Below are 25,664 nucleotides of genomic sequence, written 5' to 3'. Positions count from 1 at the left end.
TGGGTGCTGCCAGCCACTTCCGTCTGCCTGAGGGGGACACATAGCTAACCGGAGTGCTCACCAGGCAGGATAAGACACGCATGTCCTGGCCTGGCGGCGACGCGGAGGAAAGACATGCAGATGTGGAAGTGAACTCTCTCAAGTTTTTATACTTGGAGAGGTGCCTCTTAACACAGAGACATGTCACGCCAGGCAGGGCCACATGGGGCAGCCCCAGGGTTGGTCAGGAGGCAAAGAGAGCATGGGGAAGGCTCGGGCAAGAGCCTGGATTGTAGGTTTCCCAGGAAGGAATGGGTGAAGCATGGTAGGCGGGCCAAGCAGATTTAGGATCGGCTAGTTTGGATAACTGAATAACCATGCAATAATTTGAATAGTTTTTTAATGATGTTGACTGCTTCTGTTTTCCTTAATGCTCTTGCCCTCCTTTGTCTTACACTCATCCCTACTATTTTCTCACCCCCCTCCCAACCTGAGACATGGTCTCCACCTCTGATCTTAGTTATTTGACATTCTGTTGCCTCTTTCCCAAAACTTTGAACTTCACGGGAGCTCACTTTTCTTAGGACAGTGCTTTTGAGAGAGAAATGTAGGCACCCAGTGAAATAAGAAAAACAGGAACGGATACATCTTGCTGGGGGTAAATTGATTCTCCTTAAGAACGAACAGGGAAGTAGTTAGGTATTTAGGTAGTCAGAAGAGGGCAGACGCAGTGACCTTTGAGGCCCCTTAACCTGTGAGAATGTGGGCTTCTTTCCAACCTCAGCAACTGCCCAGCTATGGAATGGGCCACCTTTGGGGGTCGAGCCTCACTCTCGCATGTGAGTGGGGTTTGCATGGCCATTGTTAGTGGAAGGAGACTTCTGCAATGTCCGTGAGACTGGCTCAGAGGACCTCAGGTGCTCGTTCCACTTCCAAATCAGAAGCTCTGTGATCACCTCGGCCCCACAGTATAGAAACATCAGTTTATGCCGCTTAATGCTGGACCTCATCCCTAGGAGCAGAAAGTGCAGTTTCCATCCTTAAGGGGCTACTCGGTCCCATATGGAAACCTGAATTGTGTGGAACAGGCCAAGTTCCTGGCTTTGCTAAAAGACATATTGTTGGGCAGAAGACTGGTGTCTTGTTGAGATCCTGAGCGGAGGGCAGGGGAGGTCCCAAGGCTGTCATGGAGGCATCGCTCTCTCTCAGTGCATCTAGGGAGAGCCACCCTCAAGGGAGACCAGCCTAACGCAGTCCCTCCATGTAGAGTGGGGTCCCGAGGAAGGAAGGACCAGTGCCTCTCTGTTGTCCCCTGCAGCCCCTGTGCCCCAAGGAGCTCTGGCACTTCGTTCACCAGTGCTACGGGAACGAGTTGGGCCTGACCAGTGACGACGAGGACTACGTGCCCCCCGACGATGACTTCAACACGATGGGGTGAGAGAGGCAGGGGTGGTGAGGGCTAGGAGGGCAGTGAAGGCCGCCCAGGGGAATGGCCTCTAAGGAGAGCCTGGAAGGGAGGGAGGGAGTAAATCAGGAGGGTCCCCCCAAGAGGACCTCTTAGGCAGAGGAACAGTCAGCCGGCAGCTGGGCAGACTGGAACAAGGGCAGAAGGGAATAGGGGAGGTCAGGGTGGTCAGGAGGTGGATTCTGAGGGCCTTTGGGCCAATGTGACGATTGGCTTTTACTCAGAGTAGAATGCGAAGCCTCAGGAACGCTATGAGTAGATCAGTGGGAATATCTGACTTGACATTTTTAACAGGATCACTCTGGTTCTGAGTTAAAAATGGACCAAAGGGGAGCAGGAGCAGACTGGCTAAGAGGTAACTGAGTGATTTAGGTCATTTAGGTGAGAGTTGTTGTTGGTGTGCACTGGGAAGGTAACGGTAGAAATGGCAATGAATGGTTAGTTTCTGAATACCATTTGAAGAGAGAACCAGAAGTATGTTGAAGGAGTTTCTGATGGATCAAAAAGGAACCAAAGGTAGCTTAAAGGTTTTCTTATATTTACCAACTGGAAGGATAAAGTTGTTCCAAACTGAGATGGACAGAAATATGACAGTGCAAATTTTGAGGAAAGAACAGGAGCTTGGTTTTAGGCACCCTAAGTTTGAGATAACTGTTAGGCATGTGGAGACGTCATGGAAGCAGCCATGTACATGACTGTAGAGTTCACTACGGAACCTGGGCTAGGGATATTCATACACTTGGGAGTTTTTGTGGATAGCCTTGAGATTAGCCAGAATCATCAAGGGACTGAATGGATATAGAGAGGTCAAGAGCTAGGCTTGGGAGGAAGAAGCAGAGAGAGAGAAATCATGAAAGAATATTCAGTGGGGTGGGAGGAACACTGGGAGTTTCGTATCCTAGAAGCCAAAGGAAGGGAATTTTTTTTTTTTTTTTTCATTTTTCTGAAGCTGGAAACAGGGAGAGACAGTCAGACAGACTCCCGCATGCGCCCGACCGGGATCCACCTGGCACGCCCACCAGGGGCGACGCTCTGCCCACCAGGGGGCGATGCTCTGCCCATCCTGGGCGTCGCCATGTTGCGACCAGAGCCACTCTAGCGCCTGAGGCAGAGGCCACAGAGCCATCCCCAGCGCCCGGGCCATCTTTGCTCCAATGGAGCCTTGGCTGCGGGAGGGGAAGAGAGAGACAGAGAGGAAAGTGCGGTGGAGGGGTGGAGAAGCAAATGGGCGCTTCTCCTGTGTGCCCTGGCCGGGAATTGAACCCGGGTCCTCCGCACGCTAGGCCGACGCTCTACCGCTGAGCCAACCGGCCAGGGCAGGAAGGGAATTTTAAGAAGGATGTATCACTGTCTCACATGCTGTTGATAGTTAAGAAAGATAAGACTGCGAAGTGATACAGCATGCTGAGGTTGGAAGTTAGGGGAGGCTTGGTGGTAGCGTGAGAGGCAGAGGACTAGCGGGTGAGGGAAGAGCATCGAGCATGTAATATGTAGACCTGGGCTCAGGTACGATTTCTGACACTTAATAGTGGTATCACTTAACTCCTACAGATACCTATTTGATTATCGCAAATGCATGTAATGACTTCCTTAGATGCAGGTAGACGGGGTAATATGTTACGTGTAAGTCAGATGTTGATGATGACGATGATTGTCAGAGGACTCAGTGGCATCCCTGAAGTGTCCCTAGAGGAGCACCCATCTTTGGCTCAAGGAGGGTTTCCCCTTAGCTGCACAGTGCCAAGAAGTTGAGGAGTTATGGTCCAGAATGTGGGCAGTACCCCCAAAGGGCCGTCATGTGTGGGGTTCTGTCTGTGTCACTGTGTGGGAAAGGAAATGTGTACTGAGAGCACAGATGTTTGATTCACTTGGTAGGGTTGGAATGGGATGGGATGCCGTGGGAAAAAAATGGTTTAAGACAAATAACGGTCCTATTTTAGTAGGAATAAATCTAAGGATGGTGCCTAGGAAAGGTGAGTTTGGAGTTGGGAGTATAAAGTGAGAAGCAGGTTTTAGGAGAACGGTGAGGGGGCAGGGAGAGGAGGTAGAGGAAGATCAGATGCAAAGCAGAGAAGAAGGAAAGCCGTAGTTTGGGATGGATTGATATCTCTGAAGTTCTTTGAGTAGTTTTGTCTACTAAGGTTAGCATGGGCTCATGGTGTCTTTTTCAGCTACTGCGAGGAGATCCCTGTGGAGGAGAATGAAGTGAATGACAGCTCTTCCAAAAGCAGCATAGAGACCAAGCCGGATGCCAGCCCACAGCTGCCCAAGAAGTCTGTTACCAACAGCACGCTGACATCCACAGGGAGCAGCGAAGCCCCAGTCTCGGTACGGGCCGTGAGCCCTTCACTGCCACCCCTTATTGAGTGGCCAGCATGTCCTAGCTTGGTTAACCTTGTGGGACACAAACCTGGGGAATGGGTAGAGGGGAGCTTGGTGACATTGTGGTCAGTTCACTCAAGGAGGTATCCTGGGGCCAATGGGCTTCCTCCATTCTACTGTTGTTTTCCCAGGATCTAGTGCTGGGTTCTCAGTGTCCCCAGGTCATGGTTTTGTTCGGCTGCTGAGTAGAGGAAAACCATTCAAGTTCATTGTGTGACCTTTGTTCACAGTGGACCGCCTCCGATCAGCCCCTCTGGGGGAGGCTTTTTTCAGGTCTTGTCCTCACTGCCTTGATCTGAAGCCAAAGTTGTACAGATAGAACTGTTACCTGTTTATTCATTTATTCAATAATTAATAGTTTTGCGTCCGCAGTATTTACACTCTGATTTATTCTCCCACTTATCTATTTCCTTTCCAGGCTAATGGGAAAATGAATCAAAAATACTTTTGAAGCCTTTTGAGCTTCTCAGAAAGGTAGTAGGGAGAAGCAGGCTGGCATTGTTATATCACAGTGCAGGTGCGGCTCCAGGAAAGGACCTGGGGCTGAAGGATCCAGCCCTCCCAGCTGAGAAGCAGGAAAGCTATTTAATGGCGAGCAAGAGAGGGGCAGAACCTTGTGCTGTGTCCTCTCATCTTCCTGGCAGGGCTGGGGAGACTCCCACAGTGGGACTGCACCCAGCGTCTGTTGTGAATGTGAGGGCTTCCCAGGCCAGGTCCCTAGCTTCCCTGTTGGGTGACTGCTCTGTCTCCACCCCAGTTTGATGGCCTGCCCCTGGAGGAGGAGGTGCTGGAAGGCAGAGGGTCCCTAGAGAAAGAGCTTGCCATTGACAACATTATTGGGGAGAAGATTGAGATCATTGCTCCTGTGAACTCCCCATCACTGGACTTCAATGACAATGAGGACATCCCCACGGAGCTCAGCGACTCCTCTGACACTCATGATGAAGGTGTGCATTTGCAAATGGGTGTGGGGTGGCCCTTCCTCTCTTTTTGTCCCTGTATGGAGACCGGAGTCAGGTTTCTGGTGGAAGGCTGGGTGGGGAAACAGAATTTGTTTGTTTGTTTAGATAGAGAGAGACGGACAGACAGGCAGGAGGGGAGAGAGATGAGAAGCATCAACTCTTTGTTGAAGCACCTCAGTTGTTCTTTGATTGCTTTTTCATATGTGCCTTGACTGAGGGGCTCCAGCCAAGCCAGTGACCCCTTGCTCAAGCCAGTGACCTTGAGCTTCAAGCCAGCGACCTTTGAGCTCAAGCCAATGACCATGGGGTCTTGTCTATGATCCCAAACTCAAGCCAGTGACCCCGTGCTCAAGCTGATGAGACTGTGCTCAAGCCAGATGAGCCCACGCTCAAGTAGGTGACCTTGGGGCCTTGAACCTGGGTCCTCAGTCTCCCAGGCCAACACTCTATTCACTGTGCCACCGCCTGGTCAGGGAAGTTTTGTTGTTGTTTTCTTTCTTTTTTTTTTTTAAGGGATATTTGTTATTAGCATAGATCTCTTTTCAGCACTTACTTGCATGTTTGTCTTTTTTTTACTTGACAGATAAGGCCATGTCCCGCTACTCAGTCTTGTCACTAAATATACCCCCTGTTGATACTGGCTGCCTTGCAGCTCTGTCCCGGCCAGGGATGTAAGGCAAGACTGTGTTTACACGCCACAGGAAGGTGCCAGGCAGCTATCTGCAACCTGGAAATAATTAGACTGTAATAGGATCTTGCTGTCCTGGCTCCCTCATGGGGATCTTAGCCCAGGCTAGAAGAAGGGTCAGACAGACTCTGGAGACTGCCCTTCTCTTATTTCTAAAAGGATAGCTTTTCTGACTGCCTTCCCTCCCACAGAAGGTTAGCTTCTGGGACCTCATGTAAGAACACGCTGCTTCAGACTTTCCAGGGGGAGAAGCTGCAGTCTCAGTGTTCATGAATTTGGTCTGTGGTTTTTCTCCATTGACTTGGTATTGGGTTCTGACTGAGGGAGCAAATGCAGGCAGTTCTCATTTGTCCATCCATGGATAGTATCTCCTGGGTCGCCTGCAGTGTTTTTTCACCTTAGGTCAGTTTCCTCATATCCGTCTAAGATGCAGGGCCCGTGCGAGTGATTGCACAGGTCGGGTCCTGCATACCAACAGGGATGCCATTCATGTACACTGAGAAGGAACTATCCCCCACTGTGCCCGTCCTGCACAGTCACGGGCAGGGACCCTGTAGAATGCTCCCGAGTTCCTCCCCGTCCTCTTTGGGATCTCAGGGGTGGCTGAAACGTCAGCATCCTGTTCGAAATCCTGTACCAGCCCCTGCAGGTGCCGTCAGCAGGGACCATGGGGTGTGAGGACTTGGGAGAGGACTGGGGCTTTAGCACCTTACCTGCACCCTCAGACACATTCTCCTGCAGCAGGTAGAAACTTCAGAAAATTAAAGGCTATTGCAATCCTGGGAGACGTGGCTGCTTTAGAGCAGGAGAGTGGACGTAGAGATCATGGCCCTGCAGATGAGACCAGCCTCAGAAACTTTAATGCAAACAGTATTGCATAGTAACCAGTGTCCCTTGACACACCTTTGTCATGCATTTCAATGCCATTTGTTGTGGTTCAAGCAAGCTTAGGACGTAGTCATTTATTTAAATTTTAGTCTAAGATCTCCTGTAATTGGGGAGGCTTGAAAGTATAAAAGCAAACAGTACATTCCCAAAGTCTTTGTAAAGACCAGACGAATTGAACGGCATCGGGAGTTAATAGTGCGCGTGCCAGCGAGGAAAAGTCAGCTGCCGCGCTCCGTGGTCCCCCTCGACCCTCAGTGGCGGTATGTGTGTTAGCCACACAGATGTGAGAACTCGGGGGGATTTCCTCAGGGCCGCCTGCCTGTCCCCTTCACTGTCTTATTTCCTGATCCTCTGTGAAGGGGAGGTCCAGGCCTTCTATGAGGACCTGAGTGGCCGGCAGTACGTGAATGAAATTTTTAACTTCAGCGTGGACAAGCTCTACGACCTCCTGTTCACCGACTCGCCCTTCCAGCGGGACTTCATGGAGCAGCGCCGCTTCTCAGGTTTGCTTCCCTAGGCTGGTGCCTCCCATCCCTCCGTCCCCCCATCCCCCCATCCTGAGCACCCTCCTTTTCCTGGCCACCTCATAGGCCAGGGTACCGTCTCTGAGGCCTCACTGTGCTCCAGAGCTCCCGCAGGGCTCTGGTCGCTGCTCCTTCCCCCAGTGCCGTGGCCTAGTGCCCGCCTGCTATGCCCCAGGCACGTGGGTCCAGGCCCCCAGGGCTCGCAGAGACCAGCACCTTATGGGTGCCCTCTAGTAAAGAGGAGCTGCTGCCACTTACTGGTCAGGCACCTGCTGTCTGCCGAGCGCACTGCGTCATCTCGTTGCATCCCCAGATCTGCCCTGGGGGTGAGTTTTGTCATCCCCATGGTACCCAGGAGGAGACTGGAACTTGGACTGTTATTACTTGCCCAGGGTCATGCAGCTAAGCAGGCGCTGAGCCAGGATTCAGATCTAAGAATCTCAGGGTTCCTGCTGTACACTTCTGCCCCTGCCTCCTCCTGTAGCCCCTGTCCTGCCTCAGAGCAGGGAGTGCAGCCCTGACCCGGCAGAGCTGCTGAGCAGGAGTCTGTGAACGGGCATTTGGGCACCGGCGTACCCTGCTGCCAGGAGAAGGGTGCGGGCTGGGGGCACGGGGAGGTCATCATGCCTTAGAGGACAGCGCTTGTTCTCAGGGCTCCCAGACCCTCATCACAGTGACTCCAGTGTTGCCAGCATCCCTGTAGGTGGCCCCGGGACCTCCTACCCCAGCCCCGGGAACAGTCAGCATTCTGGAGCCCCGAGTCCAGTCTCGGCAGCGCCACAATGAGCCTCTTTCTGCCTTAACCCCTCCCTCCCCCTCCGTCCCTGGCCCCCAGGCTCCCGTTGGCTTCCTTCTGGACGCTGGTCAGCATTCAGCACAGTCATGGGAAGTTCACTTGGAGGGGGAGCTCAGCTGTTGGGGGGGCGTGCCCCCCCTCACTCCAGGGCTTTCGCTCCCCTCAGATATCATCTTCCATCCATGGAAAAAGGAAGAGAATGGAAACCAGAGCCGAGTGATTCTTTACACCATCACCCTCACCAACCCTCTGGCTCCCAAAACTGCCACTGTCAGGGAGACGCAGGTGAGGCCCGGGCACAAGCAAATTAGCCTGCATTCTGCTGCAGAGGGCTAAGGACAGGTGTTGGGAGGACCTTTCTGGATGCAAGTGTTGTCTAGCCCTGAAGCAATAGCATCTCACAGGCTTAGAAGCTGCCCTTCCCAGGGGTCTGGGTCCTCCGTTCAGAAGCTGGGGGTCGGTGGTAGGGAAGTTGGAGAAGGAGGATTCCCTCCCATCCTGATTCCCTTCAGTTGTGTCCAGCGGGCCTTTCTTCCCGCAGACCATGTACAAGGCGAGCCAGGAGAGCGAGTGTTATGTGATAGACGCTGAGGTCCTCACCCACGACGTGCCATACCACGACTACTTCTACACCATCAACCGCTACACACTCACACGCGTGGCCCGGAACAAGAGCCGGCTCAGGTGCGGTATCTCGGGGCTGGAGCGGGCTCGCAGGAAGTTTCGGGGAGGACGCTCACGAGGCCCTTACGTTTGGGAACATTCATTTGCTGCTGAAGAAGGAGGAGGAGGCTGGGAAACTGGCCTGCTGACTCGTGCTTCCTCCTGCCTTCTTTCTGGTGTCTCTGAGCCCTCGCCCCCACCCCTGTCCTGGCGGTTACTCTCTTCACGCGTGTTCTCATTACTGCTCTGTGTGGCTCTCCAGCGCAGCTTCTGTAACTGCTGCTGCTGGCTGTCTCTAGCTTACACAGCACGGTGTGTACAGTATGTGCTTTAGAATGGCCAAAGGAGGTGGGTTTGTTCTCATTTTTTCAGATGAGACAACTGAGGGTCACCTAAGTTAAGTAACTTGGCCAGGTCAGTGCTGAGACCCAGGCCTAGAAATGCACACCTGTGTGTGCCCTTTCCACCACCCGACGTCCACTGCAATGAACCACCCCACCGGTGGACAGTAAGCTCCTGATATGCAGGCCTGCACATGTCAGACCCCCGAAAATGTGCGGATGATCGAACAAATAATTAGAATTCTGTTTGTGGGTAGAGAGTCCTGTCCCAGGCACTGTGACATGCATTCAGGGAAGGAATAAATCTAGACCCTAAAATTTTAAGAAGCTTATCGTCTTAAGCTTTAAATTTTAAGGCATCCGCATGTCACCCCACCCGTTTGAAAATAATTGGGATGGATACCCGTATCTTAGACCAACTTCTTTTGGTTATACGGAACTTCACTCATGCCGTTCAAATACCATAGGTGTTTGGTGGAAGGCTCCAGAGGGATCACTTGGGGAGCAGAAAGATCTCAACCCACAGCTCAAAAAGGGCCTCATCGTTCTCATTGTCTTCTTAAAAGAATTTTTATTTTTAGGTTTTTGTATACTCTCCAAGCACCTGTTTCTCTCTGTTCCTCCCTCCCTTCTCCTCATTTATTTCCCTCCCTTCTCTCTGCCCCCACGCCCACCACAGTGTCTAGGTTTTTCATTCCCAGCTCCCTTGGAGGAGCTGATTGGATGTCCTTTCTGTCCAGTTCACTCAGAGGTCGCTTGTTGACCTCAGATAGACCTCTGCAGAGAGTGCCCACCCTCAGTGAGTCCAGTAAACAGTTACTGGGTGGGAACTGGGGTAGATGGCTACAGGTATAGGCATGCTCACCTCAGCGTGCATCTGGCGTCCCCAAGGAAGGAGACGAGGGCTGGCGGTCAGCCTTCTGCGTGGGGCACGTAACCTGGAGGACTGTGGACAGACAGACAAACCTAAGGAGAGGCAGAGGGCAGAGAGGCTGGAGGAGCAGGAGGGGCTGAAACTGCGTGAGCTCTGGGCAGTAGGGACTCATGATGGCGAGAGAGGACACTTGGAACAAAGCAAGGACTGGTGAATAGAGTGGGGAGAGAGAGGAGGTGGGAGCCAAGACCAGTAGCAGCTGATCTGATGCTCTTTAGGGTGACGATGATGAAACCCTAGAGTCTGACTTGGACTCGAGAGTCTCTGGAGAAGGAGGAGCACCCCGTGGCTGGTTGGCAGGCTGCTGGGCACCATCAGAGCCCCCCTGGGAGGGGGCAGCATGGGGTCATGAGATAGCTCTGGGCTTGGAGTCAGAGCCCTTGTTGTTAGCCTTTGGTCTGCTTGAATATTCTAAATCTCAGTGTTGTTACTTACAAAAGTGAGGAGGAGCCCACTGACCTCGAAGGGTGGCCATGATGTCAGAGGGTGTGGACGCGTAAGGACGTTTAACCTGGTGAAGTGTGGCACAGATATGATGCCGCTTTGGACTGAAACCTGCATGTCCCTTTTCCCAGCAGGGGAGGGTTTGCCCAGGAAACGGCTGACCTTGTTTTTGGCTTATTCCTCAGGGTCTCCACGGAGTTGCGCTATCGGAAGCAGCCCTGGGGGTTAGTGAAAACATTCATTGAAAAGAACTTCTGGAGTGGGCTGGAGGACTACTTCCGCCACTTAGGTGAGCACTGGTGGACTCGGCTGCTGGCTGAACTGTAGGACTCTGAGCTGTGCAGCTGCCCCCATCCAGGGCGAGGGGGCATGGGGAAGGGGGAGAAGGGTGGAGAGCAAGTGCAGCAGGTATGTCAACCATATATGTTTTTCCAGAGGCTTTGCCTGTCACCTTGATGAGATTATTCAGGGGTCTGTGACTCCCCGCCCCCTACAGAAGGAACCTCAAATCTAGTCATGCTAGATAAGTATAGAAAGGAAACAGCCTGTGAATGCAGCCCATTCGGAGATGCAATGTGCCCTGAATTGTGTACAGGAGGATGCAGACGTCAGGAACTTGTGTTTCTACATAGTGTCGAACCATCCAGAAGGGGGGTTCAGGCTGGGCAGGGTCCCTGCAGTGCTTCCGGGGGCGCATGAGCATGCTTGGGGGACCTCTGCCCTTTCTCTGAACATCCCAGAGTACAGTGCAGTGGTCCCTCGTCTGTCACGGAGCCGAGGTTCCAGAACCCCCCGCGGTAGGCAGAAATTTATGAAGTAGTGACCTTATATTTATTTTATTATTTTTATATATTTTAAGGCTTTATAAACCCTTCCTACACTCTTATAAACCTTTCCCACAGTTATTAACCTTCCTCATACTTATTTTGCTTGTTTTACTGCAAAAATAATTAAAATAATAAATATATAAAAATACCTACCATATTTTTTGCTCCATATAGACACCTGACCATAAGACACACCTAGGATTTTAAGGAGGAAAATAAGGAAAAAAATGTTCTAAACCAAATGTTGTGTTAAAATATTTAATAAAATACCATATTTTTCACTCTATAAGATGCATGGTCATTTTCCCTTCCACTTTTGGGGGGAATAAAAGTGCATCTTATGTAGCAAAAAGTACGGTATATACCGCAAAATCCCACGATATAGTGAAAAATCCACGATACAAAATTAGATATAGTATACAATTTAAAAATCCGCAATACAGCGAGACTGCAATAAGTGAACCGCAATATGGTGAAGGGTGATTGTATAGAAAATGCTTTCCATCCTGGCCGGGTTGCTCAGTGGATATAGCATTGTCCCAGTATGCCAAGGTTGCAGGTTTGATCCCAGGTCCAGCACATATGAGAAGCAATCAATGAGTGCACAACTAAATGGGACAACAATAGGTGGAATGGCAAGTTGAAGCTTCTCTCTTTTCTCTCCCCCTCTCCCTTAAATGAATGGAAAATAAATGTTTAAATGCTCTTCTTAGAGAATTAGCTGGGAGCAGGCAGAGTTACTTCTGGGGGCCAGTGTGTTGGTTTGGAGGCCCAGGCAGATAGCCTCTGACGTGGCCTTTCTGTCTCCACAGAGAGTGAGCTGACCAAAACGGAGAGTTCCTACCTGGCTGAGATACACAGACAGTCTCCCAAAGAGAAGGCCAGCAAGCCCCCAACAGTGCGGAGAAGGAAGCGTCCCCATGCCCACCTGCGGGTGCCCCACCTGGAAGAGGTGATGAGCCCCGTCACCACACCCACGGACGAAGATGTGGGCCACAGGATCAAGCATGTGGCAGGTGTGTGCCAGGTGGGGACGCCTGCTGTGTCCCAGGCCTTTGGGCTGGAGCCACATGCCTGTGGCAGCATCCACTCTAGTGTGTAGACCAGGGGTCCCCAAACTACGGCCCGCAGGCCACATGCGGCCCCCTGAGGCCATTTATCTGGCCCCTGCCGCACTTCTGGAAGGGGCACCTCTTTCATTGGTGGTTAGTGAGAGGAGCATAGTTCCCATCGAAATACTGGTCAGTTTGTTGATTTAAATTTACTTGTTCTTTATTTTAAATATTGTATTTGTTCCCGTTTTGTTTTTTTTACTTTAAAATAAGGTATGTGCAGTGTGCATAGGGATTTGTTCATAGTTTTTTTTATAGTCCGGCCCTCCAATGGTCTGAGGGACAGTGAACTGGCCCCCTGTGTAAAAAGTTTGGGGACCCCTGGTGTAGACTGTATATAATTAAGTCTAAGGCTCTGGACGCTCTTCCTTCTTCCCTTTGCCTTCTAAGTTCCTTAGCCCCTGCTGATCCCATGTGTGCTCTGCAGAACAAAAGTTGCCTTGAGGTTTATGCCTCCATGCTGCCTAAGCTCCATCTCCACCTGGATAGACTCAAGTATGCAACCTCCGAGGTCTTGGGAAATGCACCAGGCGGAAGCTGAGGCTCAGACCCCCAAGATTACCTCGGAACACAAAGATCAGGGAGTCCGAGGCAGCCCCCCTCACGTGGCCTCCCACAGGCCCTCCAAGGACCTGCCCTGACAGGTGGTGCGTTCCTGTGTCTCCCTCTTCCCACCCAGCCATTCACAACCTCATCTCCTCACTCAGTCATGGAAGCCTGCCGCTGTCAGGGGCCTGAGGGACTAAGCAATCCCGTGTTTTTCAAACTGTAGTCTGCACACACCTGGGCACTCATCAGAGCTGGATGGAGACGAGCCTTCTGTGTCCCTCCCCCCAGATGCCACCCGCGCACTCCCGCGTTCTGTGGTGTGTGAGGATCTCTGACTAGCATTGCATTGGAGTGAATTGACTCTCAGAGAGGTTCTGGGCCACGCTCAGCACCGCGGAGCCGGGGTGGATAAAGCCAGAGCTGAGACTGTCGCCGGCCCTCGCACAGGGCCGCTTCCCCTCCGTGGCTGCAGATCACTTTGTCCTGCATCTGTGTGTCCTAGCTCTGTGGCTCTATTGACTTTCCTGTTGGTTCAGTGACTTAATATTCACCTTGCCTGACCCAACCCACGACCTTGTCCTTGAGGATCTGACCTTTTACTTTTGGAAAGCTGGGGACAACCCTGTTGCCATGACAGCATCATGGACAGTTCTCTGTCACTCCCTGAAGTTCTGTGCATGACCAGTGTTAAAATAGCCCTGGGTGGACTTGTGGGCTGTGATCTAACGACCTCTTGGTTCTCCCCACAGGTTCCACGCAGACACGGCATATCCCTGAGGACACCCCCAGCGGTTTCCACCTGCAGAGCGTGTCCAAGCTGCTGCTGGTTATCAGCTGTGTGTAAGGGATTCCAGACTCTCTTCCCCAGCCCTGCCACTGCCTTCCCGCTCCTGTCTGCTGCCTCCTCCTGGTCCCTTCAGGCCTATGAGTGCCCTTACTGTTGTCATGGGGTTTTTTTGTTTGTTTGTTTGTTTGTTTATTTTTTGTCCTCTAGTCTTCTCTCTGCAGATCAGTTTCTCTGTCATTTCTTCCCTCCTTGCTTCTGTTTCTATGTGTTATTTGACAGTTGCTCTATGCAAGGCCTCCAGGGTTCCCAAGAAAATGCTGCATGTAGCACCCATACCCTTCGGGAGCTCATTGCCATTGGTTACCCAAATGAAGGCGACGGATAGACCCTTGTTGATGTGGACCTGGGGCTGAGGAGTGAAGTTTAGGCTGATTTAACTTCATGTAGAAATAAAGCTGTGGGTGAGAAGGAGACCTACCAGAGAGATCCAGAGCGTGGGTAAGAAAATGGGGCCAAGGGCAGACTCGGGGCCGCTAGGGACAGGAGACTGTGAGGAACGTGAGGGCGGCTTCCTTATCAACCTTACTTGAATACACAGGGCTGGGCAAGGGTAGGCTTACAACTGCATGTGACACTCTTTTGAGTTCCTAAAGCTATTCTGATAATCATAATCTGCATGTCTTTTTCCATATGAGCAACTGTAAACCGACTCTTGTCCACCCCATAACAAGCCTATGGCATAAGAAGCCAAGATAATTTTACAACGTTAAATACAAAGGCAGCTATCAAACCAGTAAAACTCACAGTTAGCATCTTCACTTTAAAGTTATTCAGGCTGCTGTTGAAACTCAACCTTGGGGCCCTGGCCATTTGGCTCAGTGGTAGAGCATTGGCCCAGCGTGTGGATGTCCCGGGTTCAATTCTTGGTCAGGGCACACAGGAGAAATGCCCATCTGCTTCTCCACCCCTCCCCCTCTCCTTTCTCTCTGTCTCTCTCTTCCTTTCCTGCAGCCAAGTCTCCATTGGAGCAAAGTTGGCCTGATGCTGAGGATGGCTCCAGGCCTCCGTCTTAGGTGCTAGAATGGCTCTGGTTGTAACAAAGCAACACCCCAGATGGACTGAGCATCACTGCCTAGTGGGCTTGCCAGGTGGATCCCAGTGGGACACATGTGGGACTCTCTCTGCCTCCCCACTTCTCACTTCAGAAAAATACAAACAAACAAACAAAAAAGAAAAACAATCTTGGATATAGGGTTTGGTCAATGGAAAACTCACCACGGGTTAGTTCTGGATTTAATCTCTTTCTGACGTTATTTATAGTAGAGAAGGCCTGCTCACCTGAGAAAATTGTAGAGCACGGTGTTAATGAACTTTGGGGATTTGTTCCTTTATGATAACTAGGCCTCATTGTTCAGCACTAGTGGGTCCAGGCAAGGGTGGCCATCTGCTGACCGCATGCATGTGGATGGACTGGTAAGGGTCATTAGCCCCGGGTCTGGATGGCCCGAGCCATATACTCCTGCCCCCGGACCACCTTTTTCTCTGTTTAGACTTTTTTTTTTTAATTTTTTAAAATTTTTATTTTATTTATTCATTTTAGAGAGGAGAGAGAGAGAGAGAGACAGGGGGGAGGAGCTGGAAGCATCAACTCCCATATGTGCCTTGACCAGGCAAGCCCAGGGTTTTGAACCGGCGACCTCAGCATTTCCAGGTCGACGCTTATCCACTGCGCCACCACAGGTCAGGCATGTTAAGACTTTTGAGCCTTCATTCAGACTTTTTGAAAGGTATCCCTTGACCTTCACTGAGCACCAGCAGGACTGTTAACACAAACCCAGAAAAAACTGCTTAGAGTGTGTGCAGCTCGCACTGGAAAGCTGAGCATTTACATGATCCGATGCAGGCTGATGGAATTAAAATGATCCTGTAAAGAGGGTCATTGAACTTTTAACGTGCAATGCAAAGTTTAGCAATTCTCGGGGAGGTCTGAGATCCCTGAGAATGTACTGAGTGGCCTCAGGGGTTTGCAAGTGCCAGTTGGAACCACAGGTGAGAAATTCAGGATCACACACATACACACACTCTCTCTCTCTCTCTCTCTCTCTCTCTTTTTCTCTCTCTCTCTCCATGTGCTTTGTAAGGTCAAAGGTATAGCAGAAGACTTTCTTTCCTTGTCCTTTTCCTTCTCTGTTTTATCTTCCATATGTCTATCCCTTTGATTCACAAAGTAACCCCTGCTGGTGAGGTGTGTCATTGTCTTATTGAATAAGCTGGGTTTCGGAGAAGCTAGCAAACTTGATCATTTAAACTTGTAAGTGGTGAGCCGGGATTTGTAGCCAATTCTGCACATCTCTGGATCCTCTCTTTTTTATTTATTTATTTATTTATTTATTTATTTATTTATTTATTTATTTTTACAGAGACAGAGAGTCAGAGAGAGGGATAGACAGGGACAGACAGACAGGAACAGAGGGAGATGAGAAGCATTAATCATCAGTTTTTCGTTGCGACACCTCAGTTGTTCATTGATTGCTTTCTCATATGTGCCTTGACCGCGGGACTTCAGCAGACCGAGTAACTTCTTGCTCAAGCCAGCGACCTTGAGTCCAAGCTGGTGAGCTTTGCTCAAACCAGATGAGCCCGCGCTCAAGCTGGCGACCTTGGGGTCTCGAACCTGGGTCCTCGGCATCCCAATCTGATGCTCTATCCACTGTGCCACTGCCTGGTCAGGCTGGATCCTCTCTTTATTTAAGTCTTTATCTTCTTATCCCGTGAACTGTTATAACATGATTTTAAGCGGCCACTGAGGATGAGAGAAGGAATGTCCCACCTCTTGGTGACTCTCCATTCCACCCGGGCTCCTCCGACTCCTGGCTTGTTCGCACTACCTCCCTAGCTCCCACCACCACTGGTTCCTCTCTGGGAAACCTTAGGTGGTGCCGGGGACTCCTGCGGGCCTGTGGCAGGTGCAAGGAGGAGACTGCAGCTTTAGGGCAGTTCTGCCAACATCTGTAAAGCCAACCAGGGAGAGCTAGGAATCCCACTGAGCTCCTCTTACAGCCTCCCCCTTCAGTCGTGTCCTCAGTCTGTCACCCTTGAAATCCTAAGACTGTTTGCAGTTGCTTTCTCCCGGTCCTTCGCTGGTCCTCTTCCACTGGGCCTGCTGCTGGTGCCTCTCTCACAGATGCTCTCTCCCCGGCTCAGTTCCAGTGCAGCTCTCCCCTTCCCCACCCAAGTCTGTTTCTAACTGGCCTCATCCCTACTTTTCCTCCCTGCTCCCGTTAGGATCTGTTTCAGGTACTGGCTCTGTGGTGGCTGCTTTTACTCGCTCATCTCTTTTCCTCTGCATCTGAACCCCTCTTTCCCCAGGCACTCGGAGTCTGGGTGACTTCCGTGTGTCACCTCCCCGGTGCCTTCACCACACCCACAGCTCTCCATAGCTCTCCTGTCCTGTTCCGACCCCTCCAGCCTGGAGTGCTTCTCTCGCTCCCCTTTGCTGCATGCCTCGCTCACTGACGCACTCATTGCAATGTTTCAGGTGGTCCTCTGGCCAAGGACAGCAGCCTCGGGGTGGGGGTGTCCCTGGCTCACAGAGGGGCATGCTTTCTCAGGTTACCTCTCATTGCTGTCCCCTCCCCCCCCCCCCGCCCCATCTCCTTCCTAGTCTGGTGCTGCTGGTCCTCCTTAATGTGATGCTCTTCTACAAACTCTGGATGCTGGAATACACCACCCAGTCCCTCACAGCCTGGCAGGGTCTGAGGCTGCAAGAAAGGTAATCCTGGCCTCTTGCCCCTTGTTACCACCTTCCCTCTACCCGTTGGTCCTAGCTCCTGCCTCCCAGTCACCTTGGGAACTGCCGCGCTGTCCTCGGCCAGGGGATAACTCTTTGTGTTGAGCCCACAAGCCAGCTCTGAAAACTGTCCCAGTAGTTTCAGTCTGCTTCTGATGTAGGGCACAGGGGTGCCAGGGACAGGGGCAGAGGACAAAGCACTCTGATGTCCTTTCGGGGTCTGGGAGCACGGGACAGTCCACTGAGCATAACTCCAGCTGCTGAAGTACCCTTCTTCCATCCCACAGGTTACCCCAGTCTCACACAGAATGGGCCCAGCTGTTAGAGTCCCAACAAAAGTACCACGATACTGAACTCCAGAAATGGAGAGAGATCATCAAATCCTCAGTGATGCTTCTAGACCAGGTGAGATGCCCCACGTGCTCCCCTTGTGCTGGTGAGATGCCCCACGTGCTCCCCTTGTGCTGGTGAGATGCCCCACGTGCTCCCCTTGTCCTGGTGAGATGCCCCACGTGCTCCCCTTGTCCTGGTGAGATGCCCCACGTGCTCCCCTTGTCCTGCTGTCCTGGAGATGGAACTCCTCCCTCGGGTCCTGAGAGAGGCCGCCACCCATCACCCCCCGCGACCTCATCCTCTCATCATGCTCCCTTTCGGCCGCCACCCGTTGTTCTGATTTGTTCCTGAGGGGTTTCTTTCTGACGTTGTGTGGTTAGTCAGACCTGAGATGAAACCCTGACCTTGCCACTAAATAGTTTCATGGCCTCGAGCAAGGGGTTTGATAGCAGTGACCTTCGGTTTCCTCACTTATAAAACGGGAATTATAATGGCAGCTCCCTGAACTTGCTTTCAGCATTTGACAGCAGTTGGGGGCAGGCACATGTTACTACTGCATTTTGTTTTCCCGTCATCATTTGGTCTTAGCTCTAAAGCAGGGGTCGGGAACCCATGGCTCGTAGTCAGATGTGGCTCTTTTGATGGTTGCATCTGGCTCGCAGACAAATCTTTAATAAAAAATAATAATAACGTTAAAAATATAAAACATTCTCGTGTATTACAATCCAGTCATTTCCTACCACTCATGTTCATGGTTGCGGGTGGCTGGAGCCAATCACAGCTGTCCTCCGGGACAACACCCAATTTTTATTGTATAATGCGTAAGGTACGCGGGTCGTTGTATGGCTCTCATGGAATTACATTTTAAAATATGTGGCGTTCATGGCTCTCTCGGCCAAAAAGATTCCCAACCCCTGCTCTAAAGTAAGGAGAGTTTTAATGCTACTGTCAGGATCTAGTATGTGTTTAGAGTGTCATGTTTAGCTTTGAAGCCATATTTAAGGAGTGACATTTTTAACCAAAAGAGAATAAACAGCATAGCGGGAAGTTTGGAAGTCCCGTCGTATCAGGAAGGGTTGACAGAATTGAAGGTATGTTTAGGACAAGAATGGACTGGGGTGAGGAGAATGGGATAGTGTTCAGGCATTGAGGTCCAACAAGTTAGACTGCCTATAAAACTTCAGAGGGCTGAAATGGGGCTGGAAGTTATAGGGAATTGGGTTTTTGAGTTATCAAAACCAGCCTACTTACGATTAGAGCGACTCAGCGGTAGAGGAGCCCCTCTGAAGGACTGTGCGTCCATCCCTGAACATGCTTCCAGGGGTGGCTGACCATGTGGGATAAGGAACTTATGGATTAAATGGGGGTGGGGGGAAGTTGATGGATGTCTCAGTTCTATCTCAGGGTGGGTTCCCTTAAGTTGAAGCTCAGAACTGTCAGAGTTATAGCAGCGTGGACTGTGCAAGTGTTAAGATAGGTGTTTTGTTTTCGTTGCCTTTAAAAGTAACTCATACAAGAGCAGTAATGGGCCCCTCATCCCTGTTATGCAGAGGATCTAGAAGAACCAGAGAAGAAAGTGATCGGTTAGGCAGGAAACCAGAGGTTCTCACAATCTACCATTGACCCATAAAATGTTAACTTTGTTTTGTTGGAACAGAGCGACGTTAAGTGGGTTGTGGTGCAACAGGCCATTTTAAGATGCTGCCCCAGAGCTGCCCCGTTTAGACTCGGTCCTGTAACCTAACAATGTTAGTGTGTCTGTTTCTTTAAGGAAGTTAAGGACTTCAGTTAAGGTTAAACCAGTGATTCAGATACGACTGGAGGCCTACTCAGTCCTCTGCTTGGCACCATGGTGTGTAAGGATGAGACACATTGCAGTCCCCGCACACACGACACAAAACAATTACAGATGACTGTGGTCCCAAGTGTTAGTGAGTAGTGTATGAGATGCCAGGGAAAAGAAAGACGATTGTGAGTCAGAGAAAGTTTGGATTTGTTCTGCGCGTTCACGGATGGGATAGGCAAGAGGGAAAAGAGTCCCCGGCTTGGGTGACACTGTGGCAAAATGTACCGAGATAAGAGTACAACACAATCAGGGTTAGTGGGGAGCCCAGTGGGATGAGAAGAAGACCAGCAGTCTGATGTTGACCAGCAGTCTCATAGCTGTTGAGTGCTCTGACGTAATTCTTGGCATCTGGTGAAACAAGGACCGCAACTCAGGAAGACACGGCGCACCGCAGGCTAGGAGTTCCCAGCGCTAGACTGGCCATTCCCTTTCTCCCTGAGACTGTGTCCCTTGAGAATCACCCCAGTTTTAGGAGCCCAGCCCCCTTTAGCTCCCTGGCACGGTTGGGGCTCCGTCATAGGTGGGTACTGCGGGGGCTGCCACGTGGAGAAGCCCACTGAGGCCGCAAACCCGGGCGGGGCGGGGTTCCCTGTCTTACAGATGAAGGACTCACTCATCAATCTTCAGAATGGCATCCAGTCCCGGGACTACACGTCAGAAAGCGAAGAAAAGAGGAGCCGCTACCACTGACAAGGCAGGAGCAGGGGCGGCAGCAGGCGGCCTGTGCAATACGTGTACATAGACCATATAAATATATATATATAAATATATATATATACAGAATATAAATATATATATATTATATACAGATTTTAAAAAAAAAAGAGGTCATGCCTACGCACCGGGGGAAGGAGCTGGACGCCTGCTGTGCTGGCCGGTGGAGCAGCCGAGGAGGGCAGGGGCCCCTCTCAGCACCCACCTCCCCCAAGCCTCCTCCCCACCCTCTAGTCCCCACCCTTCCCCTGGCCTTTTTTGGCTCTGAGAAGGGAAACGTTGTTGAGCCAAAGTTATGCCTGTGAAGACTCTGTGGTCTTGACAAGACGTCTCAAGGGGGCATTGCTTACGGTGCTTCTCTCCACAATCCCCTTTTGATTTGTTTCCAAAATAAAAGAGAATCTCTTCTTCCTTACCACCCCCCCTTCGCTTCCACAGGCATTCTCTTAGGAACATGGAAGCATCAAGGGCAGGAGCCCAATCTAAACTCTAACCGTGAGGCCACCCCCTTAATGTGGACCATAGACCGAGAGTCACGCGGAGGATTGTGGGAAGGCTTCCGAGGACTTGTGTCCCAAAGGGCATTCTCCTCGATCACCCCTGCACCTTCCTCTACCCTGTGTAGGGTGTGCACCCAATAAGGGCTGGGAATTTCTTACTTTCCCACCCCCACCCCCTTCTCTGTGGTCTTCTCCCGGGCTGGATCTGGGTGAAGTGTCACTTTTTAGTGCCTAAAGCCCTATTTTTCCTCTGTGCCCTAAGAGCACATTGTTTATTAGCCAGGGTGAAGCCTTTTTTTGATCTTGTTCAATCTGTTCTAGAGGTTATGAGCACGCTGGGTCTGTGGCTCTGATTCCTTTCGTTGGAGCGGTCGCTTTGATTTCCAGGACGAAGCAGGGTGTTGTAGGACCCGCAGGGTTTGAGAGAGTGGATGCCCTTGTCGTGTTGGATTGCAGGGTCTAACCAGAGAGCGCACTGTAAGCAGTGGGCACCAATACCCAAGCAGTTTGCTTGCAGTGTCATTTACTCTCCGAGAAGAGCCGGCTTTAGTTAAGGGAGACAACTGTCTGAGACACTTTGCCCAGGAAAAGTTGCATGCATTTAGGCCTGGAGAGCCAGACAGAGTCTCTGCCCTTCCCAAGGGGGCCATTCCTAATCCTCAGTCTCTTAGATGTGGGAGTTCTGGCAGAGGGAGCAAAACCTTCCCTAGTGCCAGGACCCGAGAGGTCCGACAACACTGAGGAGCAGAAAGAAGAGTAGGTTAGGTTAGTGAGTCACCCAGGGCTTTGGCAGGGTTGGCTGCGTAGGACCCATGCATTTATCTGACCTTGTGTAACCCTTCTGGGCACGCTATCGTCCTCCATACACTACTCTTTCTCCATCTGATAGCCAACAGACTCCCGCCGACCCCAGGGAGAGCTCACAGAGATTCCTGATCAGGAAAGGGCCCTCCATTTTGCCAAGGAGAGCTCTTCCAGACTGCTTGTTCTTCCAGCCCGCCCCTTGACCCAGGGGGCAGGAGGGAAGGAAGATCTCATTGCTGATCCCGCCCCAAAGATGAGCAATCTGTCTGCTTCTCTGGGAGTGGCTTGAGAATCCCACTTCAACAATTAAAAGTGTTTGACTTTTCAGTGTGTCTGAGAATTATAGCTTTGTTGCTGCCGTTATAAGGCAGGATGAGAAGACAAAACTACACCCAGGTCACCGCCCACGGGTGTAGCGTGAGGTTTCATAGGATCAGCTAGCATGCCTGTCCCTCCCTTAGGAAAGGAGTTGAATGTCGTCATTCGCCAATCAGTGAGTGAAGGATTACAAAGGAGCAGAAAGGTGCATGTGCCCACAGGCCAGGGGGTCACGCTCTTGCCCAGGACTTTGAAGGGAGACCCTGGGAGGGTCAAGGTCTTGGGTGGTGAGCCAGAGAGGAGGAGAACTGCAGACTGCTAGAAATTTCCCTGTTGGAGTCACCAGGAGCCAATGTTATTCCCAGAAACTTTTAAAAGCAAAAACGGTAAATTCTCTTAATTTAGTCCATACATGTTTTTGTTTTTATGTATTTATTTATTTATTTAAATCACGTCGTTATTGAAGGCCCCCTGGTGGGACCTTTGGGATGACTTAGAAAGGGTTCTTTGCTGGGGGTGAAGTGATTGTAACTTGGCCTGGCTACACAGTTGTTTTATTTTGACTTTATTTTGAAGACCCGTCCCAGGAAGAGCAGGTGACAGGGAGGGACGTTCTCAGTTTGTTGGAGGAACCCTCATGGTTTCCAGGAGCTTGAACCCAGGAGACAATGTGTACACATAGGGAACCCCCTTGGCCTGCCTGCCTCGTTGCTAAGCATCGTGGATCTCTTGTGAGTGTGCTCTCCATTCTAACAATTTTCTGATTTTCAAGCCCGGAGAAAACCAACTCTGTTCACTCCTGACCAAAGCTTTTCTCCCTCATTCAGTAATCTGTCCAGGAGAAGGGCACTGGCCCTTGCCGATAAGTCCAGGATGAAACACATAAATAACATTGTAACTCACACTGTCTGCAAGGACCATCACCCCCTGTGTTATTTCTTCCAGCTGTTGCTTTTTTGTTGTTGTTGAATTTGTTCATGTAATAACTTGGGACACGTGGCAGTCTTCCTGCTAGGATTCGTATGGTAAAAACACTGGAGAGCTTGTGTTCAGTTTCAAAGATTTTGCAGTTTCTCACCAGGTGAAGATCCGCTATAGGGTCTACATGTCCACTCAGCTTGCTGTGGAGGAATTAACAAGCTTGGCTTTGGAGAAGCCAGTCCTGTCTGCAGCTCTTCCCTTGTCCCCCATCCACCTTCCTGGTACAAGGGCAAGACAGCCTAGGCCAGCAGGACCAGCAGCTTGGAGCTCTCTGTACGAGCAATGAGCTGAGAGTCAGGAGACCCGGGCCTGACTCCTAGCTCTGCTTTTGGACAAGTCACCCCACCCCACCCCACCCCCCGCTCTGAGCTTCAGTGTCCTCATTTGCAATGGCACAGGGTTGGTCTCTAGATCATCTATCTCTGAGGTAGGTTCTAGCTTTGGCATTGTCTTGGAGGCTACATCAGAGACTGGCAAGGCTGTTCTTTCTCAGACTTGGAAGGTTCCCTTCTGGGCTAGAGCTTCCTTAGTGTTTAGATGAGTAGGAGTAGGGCCATGCCTGGGTTCCCAGGAAATTAAGGATAGTTAAACTTTCTTTTATATGAGGTAAGAGGGTTAGGGAGACCCAGTGAAATGGGGGAGAGGGTAGGTATGAGGAGAAGAGGCAGAGAGAGAGAGAGAGAGAGAGAGAGGGAGATTGTTTGCTGTATTGCTCAGTGTTAACCTAAGGTGGTGTTTCTTCCCTTGTTGGCCTAGTCTTAGTTGGGAAGGGACTTTCCTTTGGGTTTTCTCTAAGCTGGGAGGAAGAGGACACTGGCGAGAAGGGCACGGGCGTCTGTCCCTAGACTGTGCAGCCTCTCATTCACTGTCCCCCTTCCTCCTTGCTAGAGGAAACCGTGGAGAGAAGTCATTCCTGGTTCCGGAACTTCTCTTTTGGCTCAGCCTCAAACCTTGTTGGGATCTGGATTAAGCCCGGAGCTTTGGTGACAATCCTTGGGTTGCCCTGGAGCGCTGATGCTAGGAATATAGGGTTACCAGGAGTGGGGAGGGCTGCGAAGCTGCAAGAGGAACGCTCTGTTAGCAGTGGGTTCTCTCCATGTCCCTTTCCCAGCCCGAGCATGGCCTGTGTCTAACACTGGCAGCACTAACATTTCTAGGGCGAAATCTTGGAGAAAAGACTAGGGGAGCCTCTCTAGGGACTGTGTGTGGTCGCAGAAGGAGTCTTTCTCATACTGTGCTGCTGCTTTAGCTCTGAGGGCAGCAGAAAGCGAGCCCCCCCACCCCGAAGAAATAGCTCTCTTCTCTCCCTCCACCGCCAGGTGGCAGGGCTGTGGTCTCCTTCCCCTTACTCTCTGTACCCGCCCACTCCAGTACAAAACTTGAGAACCTCTCTTCCCAGTGCTCTCCTTGCCAACCCCTTGTCTCTAGGCTGTGGGACAGTCATCCCATTCACCACTTGACATTTTTGCCCCTCATCCCCCAACCAGCAGCAGGCTGGTTGCACTCTCCTCTGCCCGCCTCTATGTTTTCTTCCAGAAGATGCTTTTTGGGTCCAAGAAGAGTGCTTTTCTGGAAGGCCACCTTTTAACATCCCTGCTTTCCTGGTACGGAGCAGGAATTTGCACATGCTGTAGAGAGCTGCCCTTCCCGCTTCTGCCCAGCCTTGTTACCTCACTCCTGGTCTGGCCGTGGCTGTGCGGGGCCCAGCCTGCTCTCCATGCGGTGTTCTGTGAGACAGCTCGAGGGGCTTAGGCATTGTTTTCTGTTGTGACTTGAGGTCCTCAGCAGGCCTGGGAGCCCTATTGGAGCCATGGCTGCTGGTGAGGAGCACCTTGCCTGCCTGCCAAGAGGAGCTGGTGCCAGGCAATCTGCCTGACATGTGACAGCAGCGAGAACATTCTCTTCCCTGCCCTTGGCCCTCCTTGCTTCTCAACACAACAAGATGCTGCAGAAGCAAAATGGTGGCCTCTGCCCCAGGCAAGACAGCTGGCTGTGTCTGGTGCAGTGGCCCTGGGCTTGGGTGCCACGTGCTGAGATTGCATAGTAAAAGCAACCGGTTTTGCCAACAATAGTGTGTTGCTCCATATAGTTCCCTGTCCTACACTCTCGGGCCAGACCACTCTCTGCATGGACCAGGCCACCTTCCCAAACCCATGGTGCTTCTCCCCCCACCATACCCACACAACCTAGATTTCAAGGTGGAAAGGGATGGGTCAGAGGCTGCAGTGGCCCCTGGGTAATTCTGATACAGGGTGGAGGGGGGTCAGACAGAGGGAGCAGCCCCCAACACCTGTCCTGGGCAATGTATGGGAAAGGACACAGGTCGATTGCAGTTGAGTTGTCTGGCCACCTGTATTTGGATGTGTACCTGTACTTTGCCTGGCGCTGTGCGCAAGGTCTGAAAACTTCCTGCTAGTACCTAGACACATACAAGGCTTCCCAGCCAAATCTTAATGTAAAGTAGCAGCTAGAGCCATGGAAGTTCCGTATGAATTAAAAGAAAAAAAAAGTATTTAACTACAGATAATAAATGGTGTGTGTGTTTATTGCTTGATTCATTAATGCTCATCGTCCAAAATGTTTTTTTTCCAGAGGTGACCAGGGCAAGTTCTGAAAGCGTTTGTGTGTAGGCACATTTATACGCATATGCATAGCCAGCTGCCCAACACCTAGGTTTCTTCCCAGGGCAGAGACGTAGCCTGAGAAAGGTATCGAGTTCTGGAATCAGACCAAGGTACAAATTGCATCATCACTGTTTACCAGCTGTGTGACTTTGGGTCCCCATTCATCATTCCAAGCCTGTTTTTTTAGCAACAATATAAAGAGAGGGAGAGAGAGAAAGAGAGAGAGAGAGAGAGAGAGAGAGAGAGTGTGTGTGTGTGTGTGTGTGTGTGTGTGTGTTGGCTGGTACCATACTAAGATAATTTTCTATTTCATTGTTATTAAGTACTTTTGACATAGGAGAATATGGCAGACTGTGAATCTTTTTTTCTTTTTTGTGACAGAGAGAGGGAGAGATAGGGACAGACAGACAGGA

At 51.0% G+C, this 25,664-nt stretch overlaps 1 protein-coding gene across 9 annotated transcripts in view; it reads left to right on the top strand.

Annotated features, from left to right (window-relative positions):
• Nucleotides 1–25,158, top strand: part of GRAMD1B (GRAM domain containing 1B) — a 184,114-nt gene extending 158,956 nt beyond the window's left edge. For all 9 annotated transcript variants that reach the window (XM_066365293.1, XM_066365298.1, XM_066365297.1 and 6 more), the window contains 12 exons: nucleotides 1,298–1,413; nucleotides 3,616–3,772; nucleotides 4,584–4,773; nucleotides 6,724–6,867; nucleotides 7,851–7,969; nucleotides 8,226–8,368; nucleotides 10,252–10,355; nucleotides 11,706–11,909; nucleotides 13,304–13,394; nucleotides 17,006–17,113; nucleotides 17,419–17,536; nucleotides 19,911–25,158. In XM_066365293.1, coding sequence (XP_066221390.1) covers nucleotides 1,298–1,413; nucleotides 3,616–3,772; nucleotides 4,584–4,773; nucleotides 6,724–6,867; nucleotides 7,851–7,969; nucleotides 8,226–8,368; nucleotides 10,252–10,355; nucleotides 11,706–11,909; nucleotides 13,304–13,394; nucleotides 17,006–17,113; nucleotides 17,419–17,536; nucleotides 19,911–20,000 — 1,584 coding nt within the window. In that variant the 3' untranslated portion in view covers nucleotides 20,001–25,158. The remainder of the gene's footprint in view (nucleotides 1–1,297; nucleotides 1,414–3,615; nucleotides 3,773–4,583; nucleotides 4,774–6,723; nucleotides 6,868–7,850; nucleotides 7,970–8,225; nucleotides 8,369–10,251; nucleotides 10,356–11,705; nucleotides 11,910–13,303; nucleotides 13,395–17,005; nucleotides 17,114–17,418; nucleotides 17,537–19,910) is intronic.
• Nucleotides 25,159–25,664: the final 506 nt, after the last annotated feature.

Source organism: Saccopteryx leptura, chromosome 2 (assembly GCF_036850995.1).
Source record: "Saccopteryx leptura isolate mSacLep1 chromosome 2, mSacLep1_pri_phased_curated, whole genome shotgun sequence".
Lineage (NCBI taxonomy): Eukaryota > Metazoa > Chordata > Mammalia > Chiroptera > Emballonuridae > Saccopteryx > Saccopteryx leptura.
Note: the sequence above shows the minus strand (reverse complement) of the source record. Positions and strands in the feature narration are given on the sequence as shown.